The 13609-nt window shown below is 36.3% G+C and overlaps 1 protein-coding gene across 3 annotated transcripts in view; it reads left to right on the forward strand.

Moving 5' to 3' along the window:
- The window catches only part of TAX1BP1 (Tax1 binding protein 1), a 55938-nt gene that overhangs the window by 33403 nt on the left and 8926 nt on the right, over positions 1-13609 (forward strand). Inside the window, exons 8-14 of one of the 3 annotated variants that reach the window (XM_054654613.2) lie at positions 925-1110; positions 4271-4498; positions 5804-5950; positions 7142-7235; positions 8531-8649; positions 9785-9910; positions 11738-11809. In XM_054654613.2, coding sequence (XP_054510588.2) covers positions 925-1110; positions 4271-4498; positions 5804-5950; positions 7142-7235; positions 8531-8649; positions 9785-9910; positions 11738-11809 — 972 coding nt within the window. The remainder of the gene's footprint in view (positions 1-924; positions 1111-4270; positions 4499-5803; positions 5951-7141; positions 7236-8530; positions 8650-9784; positions 9911-11737; positions 11810-13609) is intronic. The other 2 variants (XM_054654629.2, XM_054654636.2) reach the window with 2 other exon arrangements.

Raw genomic sequence — 13609 nt, forward strand, 5'->3', positions numbered from 1 at the left:
CTGATCATCTTTAACACACTTTTTCATAACTAAAATACTTCTTAGTAATTTAAATTCTCTCTCCAGACTTTGTTTTCTAAATCCCTCTTCTTGAGCCTTGTATATAACACTGAGAAGCTTTAGTAGATTCTCTATTGCATTGGTTTTTACTGGCATGGCCTGTTTCTTTTGCTGGTGTTGAGAGACACCCATATATAGAATAAAATACACTGCCACCCTTCCTCCCCACCAAAGCAGAAAAAAATAATGTGCTAAAATAATGAAATCCATAGGTTGTGTGAAGCAGATCAAGTGTATTTAAAAGATTATTTCTGTTCCTAGATTATAAAATCTCAAAGCATATTTTACAAGCTTGGAATCTCTTTGTAAATAACACGGATCTTCTGGTCTGAGTGGAAAACACTTGAGTGTAGGAGCTATTTTGCATTATTGTAGGCAGAGTTCTTAGAAGGAGTTTGCTGTCATTGAAAATTAATATTTCTGATGTAGACCTGTTTGCTTAGATGACTATGGGCAGTTACTACTAGAAGTTTAATTTCTCTTTAGTTTTCTTCAAGTCATTTCTCTTTTGCTTGTCCTTAGTTGTCCAGCATTTGTGAGGAGAGGAGTGAGTTCTGAATAACTTAATGTGATGTGGAGAGAAATTAGGGCTTTAACTTCTAGCTGTAGAGTGGAGCTATTGTTAGGTGACCATGCTGGGAGAATTCTAGACAGAAAGTTCAGGCTAGACAGATTCTAGACAGAAAGAAGAGAGAATTCTAGACAGAAAGAGGGCAGTGATAATATCAAATATTTAATTTTTCTCGTTACCAGATTTAATCTGCCTCAAGTTAGAATAGATTAGAATTTAGTGAGCACATAAATAGATAGGTGAACAGTAGTTCTAACGTGGAAGAAGTTTGACATGTTTTAGCATCATTGCAGATACACTTGAAGAATACAGAAATAGAAAACACCAAACTAGTAAAAGAAATCCAGACGTTTAAGAATTTGGATGCAAACAAAGAAAACATGATTTCGTATTATAAAGAGGAGGTTGGCAGATTACAGCTATTAATAGCTGAAAAAGAAAATATGAAGAAAGCTATTTTGCACTCTTCATCAGACAAGGTAAGCAGTACTCAATATAATTGGCCTGATTTGAATAAACATGTCTAATGTTGTATGTGCTTGACAAAAGAAAGGAAGAAGTTGAAGAAATCACCAGGGTATAGGCTAAGAGCATGAGGATTATGATGTTCTCTGTAGATGCAGAAAACGGTGAAAAGACTGAGATGTGTTCTAGTATTGCACCTTTTGAGCTGGTTGAGGTCTCATGTGATGAACTGAGATTAACTATGTCTGGAAAGGTAATTTTTGAGTTCAGTAAAAGTGGTCTGCTCCTGCATTGCTTTTAGCTTCATGAAAAATGAAAGGAGGTTGAAGAAAAAGTTTGTAATGTAGCTGCATTGAGACTGTAGAGGGTGATGGAGAAGAAAAGAGGAGACATGGACTGATTGCTGAAGGACTCCTTAGGTGAATGTGCTGTCGAGCTACAATGCTGAGAACTCTGCAGTGACAGTAGGGTTTTGAAGGAAGAGGTGCCTGTGTGCCCTGTGGCAGCACTGTGGTTAGCAAGCAGTGTGGTGTAACAGGAGAGTGAAATTGCTGAAGAACTCATATTTATGCTGTCTGTGGTCCACATGGGGTTACTTCAGACTTACTTCTAGTTGGGTGCTATGGATGCCTATACTGGGTTTGTGTAGGTTGTGGCTTCTGTGAGGAGTGGCTTCTGTGAGAAGCTGCCAGAAGCTTCCCCTGAGAACCAATACCAGCCAATGCCTGACAGAGCCAATGGACCCATCACTGGCCAAGGCTGAGCCTGCAGGTGATGATGGCAGCACCTCTGGGATAACAGATTAAAGAAGACTGTGGGAGAGGGGGGGACTATGTGACAGAAATTGCAGCTGAAGAGTGAAAACATGAGAGACAGAACTCTGCAGACATCAGGGTCAGCGAAGGAGGGCAAAAGGTTCCAGGTGTTGGAGCAGCCCATGGTGAAGACCCTGGTGAGACAGGCTGTCTCCTGCATCCTGTGGAGGACCCCATGCTGGAGAAGGTGGATGTGCCTGAAGAAAGCTGTGACTCTGCACTGGAGCAGATTTGCTGGCAGGACCTGTGACCCCACAGGGGACCTGTGCTGGAGCTGTCTGTTCCTGGAGGACTGCACCCCATGGGTGGGATCCTACACTGGAACAGTTCATGCAGAACTGCAGTCTGGGGGAAGGATGTTTGTTGAAGTTTGTAGAGGAGTCTCCCCTGGGAGGGACCCTATGGGACCCCTCCCATGGGAGGGACTGGAGCAGAGGAAGAGAGTGAGGAGTCCTCCCCCTGAGGAGGAAGGAGCAGCAAAGGCAACGTGTGATGAATTGACTGCAGCCTCCCTTCCCCGTCCTGGCTGGGCTGCTGGAAGAGAGGAGATAGAGAATTTGGGAGTGAAGTTGAACTTGAAAAGAGGAGTTGGGGTCTGGGTGTGTTAAGATTTGGTTTTATTTCTCATTATCCTATTCTGATTTGACTGGTAATAAATTAGATTAATTTTCCCCCCAAGTTGAGTCTGGTTTTGCCCATGACAGTAATTGCTAAGTGATCTCTCCATGTCCTCATCACAACCCACAAGCCTTTTGTTATATTCTCCCCCTTATCCAACTGAGGAGGGGAATTGTGGAGTGGCTTTGGTGGGCACCTGGCATCCAGCCAGGCTAAACCCACAATAGAATAACCATTAGGTGTTTTTTCCTGAGGTACATCATCCTCCATTTCATCCAAAAGGAATGCAGTTTCTGCGCCATGAGATTGTTCTCTGATCTGCAGTGTGATAGGCAATAATGAAATTTACTGGGAGTTTTGCTTTACAAATATGCTGTTGAGCCAAATTAGACAGTCAGTTTAGGCATAGCCTTTGAGGCCAGCATGGAAAAGTCAGATTATGCAGGCGTCTTTCTGGTGTATCTTGCCAATCTTTTCACAGCAAAGCCACTTGGATCTCAAAAGACTAGAAATTGTTTTAAAGTAATATGAGTTATGAATATAATATTGAAGTGGAAAAGTAGTGCTGTTGAGAATGGACATAGAGTTTAAAAAGGGCATACTGTCTAGCTTTAGGTTACATCTTATTTTAGTCTCTTTCTTGCTTTTTTGTTTCTGAATGTGTTAAATTACTACTGTGTTTTATTTTGAAGGGAGTGGATATGTGTTAGTACTGAAGCAACCAAACATTTATGTAATTTATTAATCTTAAATTGCTTTTGGTGTTTCTGGTGGGATCATTAATATTTTTATCTCAAATGGTGAAACTGCAGATATTTACTGAAATATGTTACCAATGTATCATGTGCTGTAAAAATAGCTAAGAGACAGGACTTCAGGGCATTTATTTGTCTATACATCTTCAGAAATGGTTACAAAATGTATTGGTATTCCTCTGAACTTATATGATATTAAAAAAAATTTCCAAATAATGGACTAGAGATAGCTGAATTTATGTCTGGACTCAAGAATAAGATGATTATGCCATCAGGGACCCTAGAGGCAGTGACTGCTTTATATAGTAGCTTCTTTAAAAAAAAAAATAATTAAAATTATATTTTGTAATCCTGGCCTTCTTGGAGGAGTGAGAGGCTGGTAGTTCAGCTTGGTCAGTTAGCTCTTGAGTAGCCCTGTGTGCTTAGTGCTACATGCTGCAGCTTGCTCTTCATTACTGTTTGTTCTCTCTTCCCTCTGGAAAGCTTGTTGTGCAAGATCTTGGGAAATAGAGCTGTGAGAAAAACATCCCAAAGCTGCTTTACAGTGTTTTATATCAACCATTTGTAGGCACTGTTGATACTTTCAGTGTATTTCTGTAGGATGAACTTTGCTTTTGATGCTGGAGTCCTACAGTGATAAGAGCAGAGATATGGAAAGCAGACTTTTTTTGGTCATACATTTAAAACTGAAGCTGAAATTCCAACAAAAATCCAGAATTGAAACTTCTATTTAATAGTGAAACTAGTTCACTACGAAATAAAGTTTGCCTTTATTTCATGGTGAAATAAATTTGCACGTCATTGCTGGGAGAGAAGACAAGTGGGGAAAGTAGTACTTGTGTACTGACTTCTTGATTAAATAGTTTTGCTAAAGCCACCAGGAAATGTTGCTTTTTCTTTCAGATATTTCTAATCCCTTTACCAGCCTTTATTTAAGCTTTGAATTAAGAAATTATGAATTCTCTTCCATCTCTTCTCTTTCCTAGGACGAGGCAAGTATTTTGAAAGAGCAGCTCCGGAAAGCTGAGGATCAGATTCAGGCTAGCAAACAAGAAGCTGTTCTCATGTCAAAAGAGCTGAGTGATGCAGTAAATGTGCGGGACAAGACGATGGCAGATCTTCACAGTGCACGGCTGGAAAATGAAAAATTCAAAAAGCAACTTGCTGAAGCTTTAGCTGAACTCATAAAAATCACAACTTTGAAAAATGAGCAGGTAAATTTTTAGTATTGAAGTTTATCTATATTTATAAAATCTTTACTGGGAATAAAATAGGTTTCTGGATGATTAGTGCAAATAATTATCAAGTTTTCTGTCAGCAGTCAATATACTACCTTAAATCAAGTGCATGTTAGCTGATTTGGAAGTTTGGTCAGAAAGGAGGTTTCTGCTCTTACTCACATATAGTTCTCCCCAGATTATTTTCACAGAATAATGCAGTATCTATGTTATTTTGAATCCTCTCCCTGTCTTAATTCTGTTAAGTGAACCACAGTAGCATTATATTCATTCAAATAAGAAAATATATTGGTAGAAACTTGGGTTGTTTTATAATGTTCTTTTGTCATCCATAGATTCTGTCTGAATTCTTAAAAGTCCTTCCAGTATTTGTAATCAAAGTTAATTTGCTTTAGGTACTTATAAGTATAAAAAATATTAATGTAATGAAAACTGTCTTGACCTTAGTCATGGATAAAAGTATAGTGAGATAACATATATTTCATCATTTTGATTAAAGTTAGCTTTAGCAAGGGTCTTCAGTGACTGCAACTGTATTGCATTTATTTGCTACTAGGATTACTGTAATGATGTAACTGTTAGAAGAAAATATATTGAGCTGAATACAATTAAAATAATACTGTAATATTACAACACTCAAAAGAGCTATTATTTTTAAAATGTCAAAGAATTGCATGTTTTTTCCCTATGAGTTTCAGTTGTGTTTTGAAATGTGCTTTGAAATGTATCATGAAAGAAGTAGCAAGTCATCTGAATGCCTCCATTTAGCAGAAAGTATCCAAGCATGGCCTGTGTCTGGCTGCTGGATGTGGTTTGTGTAGCTCATGTGTCAGTGTAGCGGCGCCATGGAGCCACTCCCAGGTGAAACCTGGTGAGTGCGAGGGAATAGTTGTGGACTGTGCACTTTGGCTGTGTGGCTATACTTGCCTGTAGGATAGCTGGAACACCCCCTGGAAGGTGTTCAGACTTTTCCTATACATTCAGACTTTAGATACACATTAATGAACCCATAAAATAAGAATCTTCTTTACCTGCCTCTAAACAGGCATTGTACCAGTGCTTGTTTACATCCCTCAGTGTGTCCTGCTTGGAATGAAGTTCAGCTCATATTCTGCTTCTCTCTGTGCTCTACTGCTTGTGCTATTCCTTTCTTTCCCACAAAGAAAACAGGAGCTTCAGTACTTACATGGAGCATTATGCTTTTTTAATTGAAAAAATACTTTTTAGGAAATAGTGGTATTTGAACAAAAGGGACAACAGTTTCTGGTTTTTTTTTTTAAGGAAGCTTCAAATGCAGTGGAACAGGAACTGCGCAGAGAAGTTGAAGATCTGAAGCTTCGTCTACAAATGGCTGCTGACCATTACAAAGAGAAATTCAAAGAATGTCAAAAACTTCAAAAACAAGTAAACAAGTTTACAGAACAGGCAGTAAGTAGAATGGGATAAGTTGCACTTGCTTTTTTGGTAACATTTCAAAAACAATTTAATGTGAAAAATAATGCTTTAAAAAAGGATTAAAATGTGTGGTAAGCAATGACTCTCTACCATTTCCTTTCACAAACCTGCTTGTGAAAATACTTCTATGATTCTCTTTAGGTAGTTGTCCAAACCAAGCATAGAATTTATAGTAGCTGGTGTAGAAGCCTAGTAGAGTTTGGATGAACCTATAAGCATTACATTGTTCAAGGAAGAACTGAAGCTGGGAAAATCCATAATTACTACCTCTGTCCAGTACCACCACAAAAAAGCCCAACAAAAAACCCCAAGCCCAAAAGTGGGGAAATAGAGAACTTGATGTAGGGTTTAAAAGCCAAGTGGGGAACAAGTCTCCACAACACAATATGGAGTTGTATTCCATATGTATTTTGTAATCTTAGCACTCTTCCAAGATCTGTTTCCTAAATAAATGAATCTTTTGAATGATGGTATAAGTCTTAGGCCACCTAGTAACTGAACCTGTCAGCCAATTTCAGATTTGAGGGCAGAGTTCTTCAGAATTTTGTAAAAATTAGAGTTGGAGAGGAGCTCAAACAGGGAAAAGGCACAATAGCAAGATGCACAAATATGAATTCTTAAGAAAACCAGACTTAAGTATTTCTCTTATCCACAGAACATTGCATAAAAAACTCATCTTCTCATCCAGAAGGTCAGTGGTGAATGAGGTGTCATATTAGAACATCTATGGCTTTTCCTTAAAAATCTTCCTTATCTTTGGCAATGTTGTACATCTTACAGCAAACACCAGATTTTGTTGCTTTTGCTCCAGAAGTCCAGCAGACATTTCTGATACAGACTCAATTTTTCTAATGGAGTATTAGATTTAAGTTAATGAATTAAAGTGTAACTGATTCTCTAGAAAATGGGATTTTTCTAATAATTTGCTTAGAAATTATTCTTTCTAGGGAAAAAGACCTTCATCAAGTAAGATGATAAAAATCATAGTCTGAAGCAATTTCAGTCTTAGCAGAATTAAATGTTTTTGTATATTTATCATTACCCACTGTTTAAATGAATGGTTCTGTCTAATTTTGGAGCAAATGATGCATTTTGCAAGATACTTTACTTTGTGCTTTGGCTTTCATTTAATCAAGTACCAAAACAAAATTTCTTTTCACAAAGAAAACTGCAGGGCATCAACAGAAACTGACAGATGCATCTAACATTGAGACAGCTACTGCCATCCTTACAGACAAAAAGTTGTCTGCATCTCCAGGTATCAACAGCTTAAATTTTGTCTGCCTTTATAAGCCTGAAAGTGTTGTCTATGTAAAGTAGTCACTAATATTATTTATAGTGTAAAGTAGGTAGACTTGTTCTTCTAATTAAAACATTAGAGTGTGAAGATTGAGCTGAATATTTTGTCTCTTACCAAGTGGTAACAATCATAAATAAGTTCATGTATCAGTTTAGTTGCTATTTTTTAATGTCAGTAGAACTGAACTCTTGAATTTCTGCTTCATGGTTAACAGAGATGGTTTCACCAAGCTAAGAAACAGTTTTTTGGAAAAAAAAAAAAATCTTACTCAATTTTTTGCTATAACACTACAGTAATTTTGCAGTCATGTTATTATGACTATCCACTATAACATTCTGCTGTAAATCAATCTGCTGAAAAGTTCTGATTATGTGATGGCAAGGTCAAGTCTACTGCCTGTTTTCATGAATTATAGGTGTAATGGTTTATAAGAAAATATTTATAATTATTATGAACTATTCAGCAATTGCAAAAATAATTTTCTAAAACTTCAATATATAATAGGTTAAAACTAAAGAAGAAATCTTTCACTATGAGGCTGGTGAGGCATTGGAGCAGGCTTCCCAAAGGACTTATAAATGCCCCATCCCCTGGAGTGTTTAAGGCCAGGTTGGATGGGGTTCTGAGCAGCCTGGTGTAGTGGAGGGTGTCCCTGCCCATGGCTGGGGGATTGGAGCTAGAGGATCTTTAAGGTCCCTTCCAGCCCAAACCATTCTGTGATTTTATCATTCAGTTTAAATTGATAAATGCCAAAAAATGCTGATTAGCTTTTTCTGTGTTATTTTATAACTGACAGATTCTTGCTGTCTGTAAAGCCCAAAGGTTGTAATTTCTATCAGTTTCCTCCTGTCTAAAGTAAATTCAAGTGTTTTTTAAAACAAACAGTCCCAACAAGCTCAGTGATAGTGTGTGATGAAGTAGTTTGCTGAGATGCTTCCATATTTTTATGTAAGAATAGAGTATTTAGGATGATAGCATACATATTTTGGTGTTTGTTTTGTTTTCTTTCTTGGGAAAGTACTACATATGTGTGTATGTATATTGATCTTCTCTTGATGTGAGAGAACTGAACACAGATGTGCTAGTACGGTTGCTGATCGTACATAGCACATAATGCTGATTGTCTCTGCTTTGGATAACATGGAGCGCTCTGGTTTTGATGCACTCTTAAATCTGGGCTGTCATCTCTCTTACACAAACTTTATGGAAGAAAAAAAATCCATGTTCTTGTTTTTTTTCTTCAATGTTCACAGTTAGCCCCATTTCACCTGACATAGTTTCGGAATCCGTGGTAAAGGAGCAAGTGCGTGAGATGAATAAAGAGATTGCTGAGAAAACAGAGAAGTATAAGAAATGCAAGCAAATGTTGGCAGTAAGTAAACAGCTGCTTTGGAAAGCTGAACAAAAAGTAGCTGTAGGTGCTAGGCCTTAAAGCCACAAGGCCTACCCAGCTGAGTTGCCTTCCTTGTTTGTGTGATACACCGTGATTATGGTACAAATCTTAACATCAGAAAACACCTTTTTGTTCAGTCAGCTCTTGATTATGTATGGTTTTAGAGGGTCCAGACAAGGAAAACCAAGATACAGTAAAACACAGGTCCACATGCTTAAGGTTTTAAATACTTTCTGTTCTTACATTAAGTGTAATTGCTCTTATAAATCAAATTCAGCAGGCTGCTGTAAACCAGCTGATGGTTGGAACAAGTGTGGCAGTGTTGATCTGATACACTGTCCAAAGCAAAGTAACTTTTCCCTGTTGCCTGTCATGGCTTTTACAGTGTTTTCACACCTAAGTGGGTTTTGCCAACTACCTTGGGCTCAGTCACACATAAAGGCATTTATTTGGTTGTCTCAACCAAAGTTGGCACTTGATTTTCATTTAGCCAGTTTGGATGTGTGTATGATGATGGCATATTGCATCAGTGGCACTGGTGAAAAGTTCAGAACAGTTCAAGAAATTGATTCTGAGTGTTGTCTTGTCTGTCTTCATTTTGTGTCTTTGTTTTATCACAATGATACTACTCTATTTTAGTAAGTTTTCCAGGATGTAATAACTGTCCTGTAATTTTGTTCATGACCCTGTCCATGGAGAGCCTGCATTGGCTTCTGCTGGATATTTATTCCATAGTGATTTTTGAAGAAAGCTTTGCCTGTGACCTTCTGGATGAAAGATACTTAGGTTGTAAAAGTCACTTGGGAAAGGGTTTATATTGAAGTGAGGTACTTGAAAGAATAATCAGGGTTAGTAATATTAGGGTACAAAGAAACTTGAAACTGTGAAACTAAAGAGGAATATCAGCTTGTTGAAAACTAAGGGAAAGAAATGCCTATTGATCATAATTTATGCAGTGTTCTGTGGTCCTGACCATTTCAGAGTCTTGAGTCAGGCTTGTAGAAGCCATTTGTAAATGGTCTCATTTTAAAAGCGTGGAGTGACATTTTTGAGGGTGGGAGGGAGAATCTCTTAAGACTGTAAATAATTCATGCCATGGTATAAACTACTTTAGGATGAGAAGATGAAATGCAGTGTTTATGCTGATGAATTAGCTAAACTGGAGCTGAAGTGGAAAGAACAAGTGAAAATCAACGAGGGTATAAAATTACAGCTGGCAGCAATGGAGGATCAGTATAAGGTACGTTACAGGTTTTGTTTATGACAATTAGTGGTTACTTCTTCTTAACATGGCTGCTTATTTCTGATGGTTCAAGTAATGAAGAACTTTAATAGGGAAAGTACACTAAATACATTTTTGCTGTAAATACAAATTCTGCTCTTGAAGAAACAATGCAATTTTGTAATGTTTCTTTTAAAGTAAAAGAGGTCTGCTAAGACCTACTATCACCTGGCCATCAGTCTTTTAATAGTGTGGATTTAGACAAACCCCTAAATGATGTAGTCTTGTATACAGGGAAAAAAAAAGTGCAAGGAATTTCTAATTTCCTGCTGCTTACTGTAATACTAACAGGAAGACTGATTGGTGTGTTTGTCTAAAATCTTCATATTCTATATTGGATTACCAGTGTAGTAATGTCTAATTCATTTTATCTGAAGTCAGTAGAGAGAGGGAGGAGTTATCCATTGTTTTTAAAATCATGCAAGAATTTAATGTGGAGAATCTCAGCTATAGTCTTGGTATAGTGATGTAACACACCAGAAAGTCAAGCATCAATGGGCAGCTTTAGCTTACAAGGGGCCTTTATCTTTGAGGTTATGTGATAGCAATGCTTATGCTGAATTTGTCTTTTAGGTCAATAGGGATGACATAAGAGCAACAAATGTTCATGAGACCAGCTTTTCTGTTGGTTCTCAGTCTAATGGTGATAATCCAGTTGACTCTGTTGCCTGTTTTTGCTCATCGTGATGAAAAATGATTAAACTGAACTGTGACTGTATTGACTCTACTAGGAACCCCTTTTTATTAGGAATTACACCACTTTTTCTTAATAAAATGCTGAATTATTCTACAGTTTCTTTCAGTACTCCATTGGCCATATTTTTCTGACACTTTCCAAAGCTCTTAATTTCAATTTTATAAAACATATGACTCTTTTCAGTTTATTTAACTAATTAGCAGTGATCTGTTGCCATGCATAATTTAATGTGAAGTAAGTTTAACTTCTCAACAGCAGGTGTAATAAATAATTGGTTCCACAATTGAAAACATTTTGACTGCAATTAAAAATTTGCCATAATTCAGGAGGGTGCAGGTGGTACAGAAAAAGTGAGCTTTTCTTCCCAGTCAGGAGATTTTGCTCCATTGACCTAAACTTGGAGAAGGAATATCAGAATTGAAAAAAATTTATAAGCAGTTATGCCAAGCATTGAGCTTTGATATTAGAAAAACAAGGGAAGAGGCAGTCTCTAAATGAACTAGAATACAAGTAAAATTGTCCTTTGTAGTGAGAGATTATTTAAATCATCATTTTGAAGCCAGGAAGAGTTGTGTAATGTGTCAGTTGCACCTCCTCCCAGAGCACCCAATAGAGACACAGCGTAGATGTTCGTGAAACAAATTTAGTGTCTCTGAGGCAGGAGGAGCTTTTGGTTCTCTCAAGTTCTGTGATGGGACATATGAAATGCCAAAAGATTTCTTCAGAAATAATGAGATGAGGCTTTCAGACCTTCAGCTGTGTCTGTGCAGTGGTGCCCCTCCTGCCATTGGTGGCACTAATATAACTCCTTGTTTTTAACACAGAATTTTCTCATTCCACAACTGTTAGTGAAAACTGGCAAGAAAAGGGTGCTGATTAACTGCTATTATGCAGCAGATAAAACTTTGTGAGAATTGTTGGGTGGGATTTATAGTAACACTCACTATGTGTTGCATGTAACTCTAGTAGACAAAACTATTTTCATCTGAAAGATTAACTTAATCAGGGAGCTTTGTTTTCACGATGTAACATGCAGGGAAATTGTTTCCATTCACTAATACAAGAATCTTAATCTTCTTTTCATACAGATTCAGCTGGCAGAAAAAGAGAGACGAATAAAGGAACTGGCATCACAGTTGGAACTCTTTACCAGTGAGAAGGTATTGTCACACATTCTGAAATGCTAATGTAATGTAGAAGTACGTCAGAACTATTATATGGCAATTAATTGAAGCCAAATTTTACTGAAAAGTGAAATAATAATATATATTTATTACATTCAGATAGTATTGTATGGTATTGTGCAAAGTTTGGATTTTTCTTTGAAACTTTATTTGATTTCTTTACAATTTCTTTACAATTGGTATGAAGAAATACTTAGTAAAACCAGTCATTGTAATATTGATAAACTGAAAAAACCGCGAACTTACAGATTAAGCTAGTTAATTTTTTTTTTAGAATTCTAGATTGTCAATTAGTTGGTATTTATCTTCTTTTTAAGCCAAGGATATAATTTTTAATAGATCTCTCATATTTTTCTTGTTCAAAAGAAATCAAACTTAAGTTTGAATTTTGGTGAGGCTGGTTTAGGTGGAGGGAGTAATTTTGAACACCACACATAAGAACAACAACTGTAATAATAATAATAATAATAATAATAATAATAATAATAATAATAATAATAATAATAATAATAATAATAATAATAATAATAATGTATGAAGCTTATAAAAGCTTGGAACTTGGTCTACCAAATTTGTAGATATTTACATTACAAAGAAGAGTCAAAGTGCCTTTCTAGGCTGGACCTATGATTAAAAGGTTAAGCATGGGGTAGTAGTAAACAGCATTTCAATTTGTACTCATTATCAGTGTTTGTTTATAAACCAAGCATAGCTTTCTAAAAATGGTCATTTACTGTCTCTTCAAACCTATGAAATGACTTTGTTTCATTTTTATTTACATACTTAGATAGCCTTTGTTTTTTTTGGTTTTTTTTTAATCGATCTCTACCCTAGCTATCCAACTTCTGGCTAAGGTTTTTTTGCACCATCTTTTTACAGTCTTGTTGATCTACATTGTGTTTCAATTGTATGTAATGCTAAAATTAAATTACTATGCTACTACCTCTCATTTAAAACTGCTTCTGTATTGCAGAAGAAATTGGTTTTAAAAAGGAAAATCTTGATTTCATTGCTAATTGATTGTTCCTGCTTTGTACTGAGTAAAGATTAATTACTTAGATTTTACACACTCACCAAAATGTGCAATCCTAGCTTTTTAATCTTACCTGTTTTAATCATATGTTCCTTTTAGTTTATAAATCTACAGTAACTCTGGCATAGTTTTATATTGTAACTAGAGGATGGATGCCATCCATTACATGAGGTCTTTTTGCATTTGAGTAGTGTTTTGTTTTTCAGAGTAGTTATTGGTACTTGATTTTTGCATTTTTCTGTGCAAGAGGTTGATCTGAAATTCACCTGTTTGCAAGAAAAAAAATAATAAATTGTCCCTTTTTTAAACAGGCTTTTAATTCTTACAGAGTTGAGCTGGCAGTTGAAACTTTGGTTTTAAGTTTCAATTTAAAGTCTTTCAGGGAAAAGACACACTTCAGTCTTTGAGGGTTTTATTAGCATCATGCATCATTAGCATCAGCAAATATTAAACATGAACCTAGAGAACCCAGAAGAAAATACTAATCAGAAAGAACATTACTGGAAAGCATGTCTGCCTTAACAGTTCCTATTTTTTAATTATTGTTTTCATATTTATATCTCAGAATTTTTTGCTTGGTTCTGAATTTAAATGGCATATTCCTTTTCATATTCATGGCATTTTGTTCTCTCTCTCTTAACCCACTTTGTTGAATGGAAGGATGAGAAAGATTTTTATTGGGATAAAATACAGCTGATTCATTGACCACACTGAAGTCACTTTAATTAGTGTCTTTTAAGATC

This window comes from Agelaius phoeniceus, chromosome 1, assembly GCF_051311805.1.
Source record: "Agelaius phoeniceus isolate bAgePho1 chromosome 1, bAgePho1.hap1, whole genome shotgun sequence".
Lineage (NCBI taxonomy): Eukaryota > Metazoa > Chordata > Aves > Passeriformes > Icteridae > Agelaius > Agelaius phoeniceus.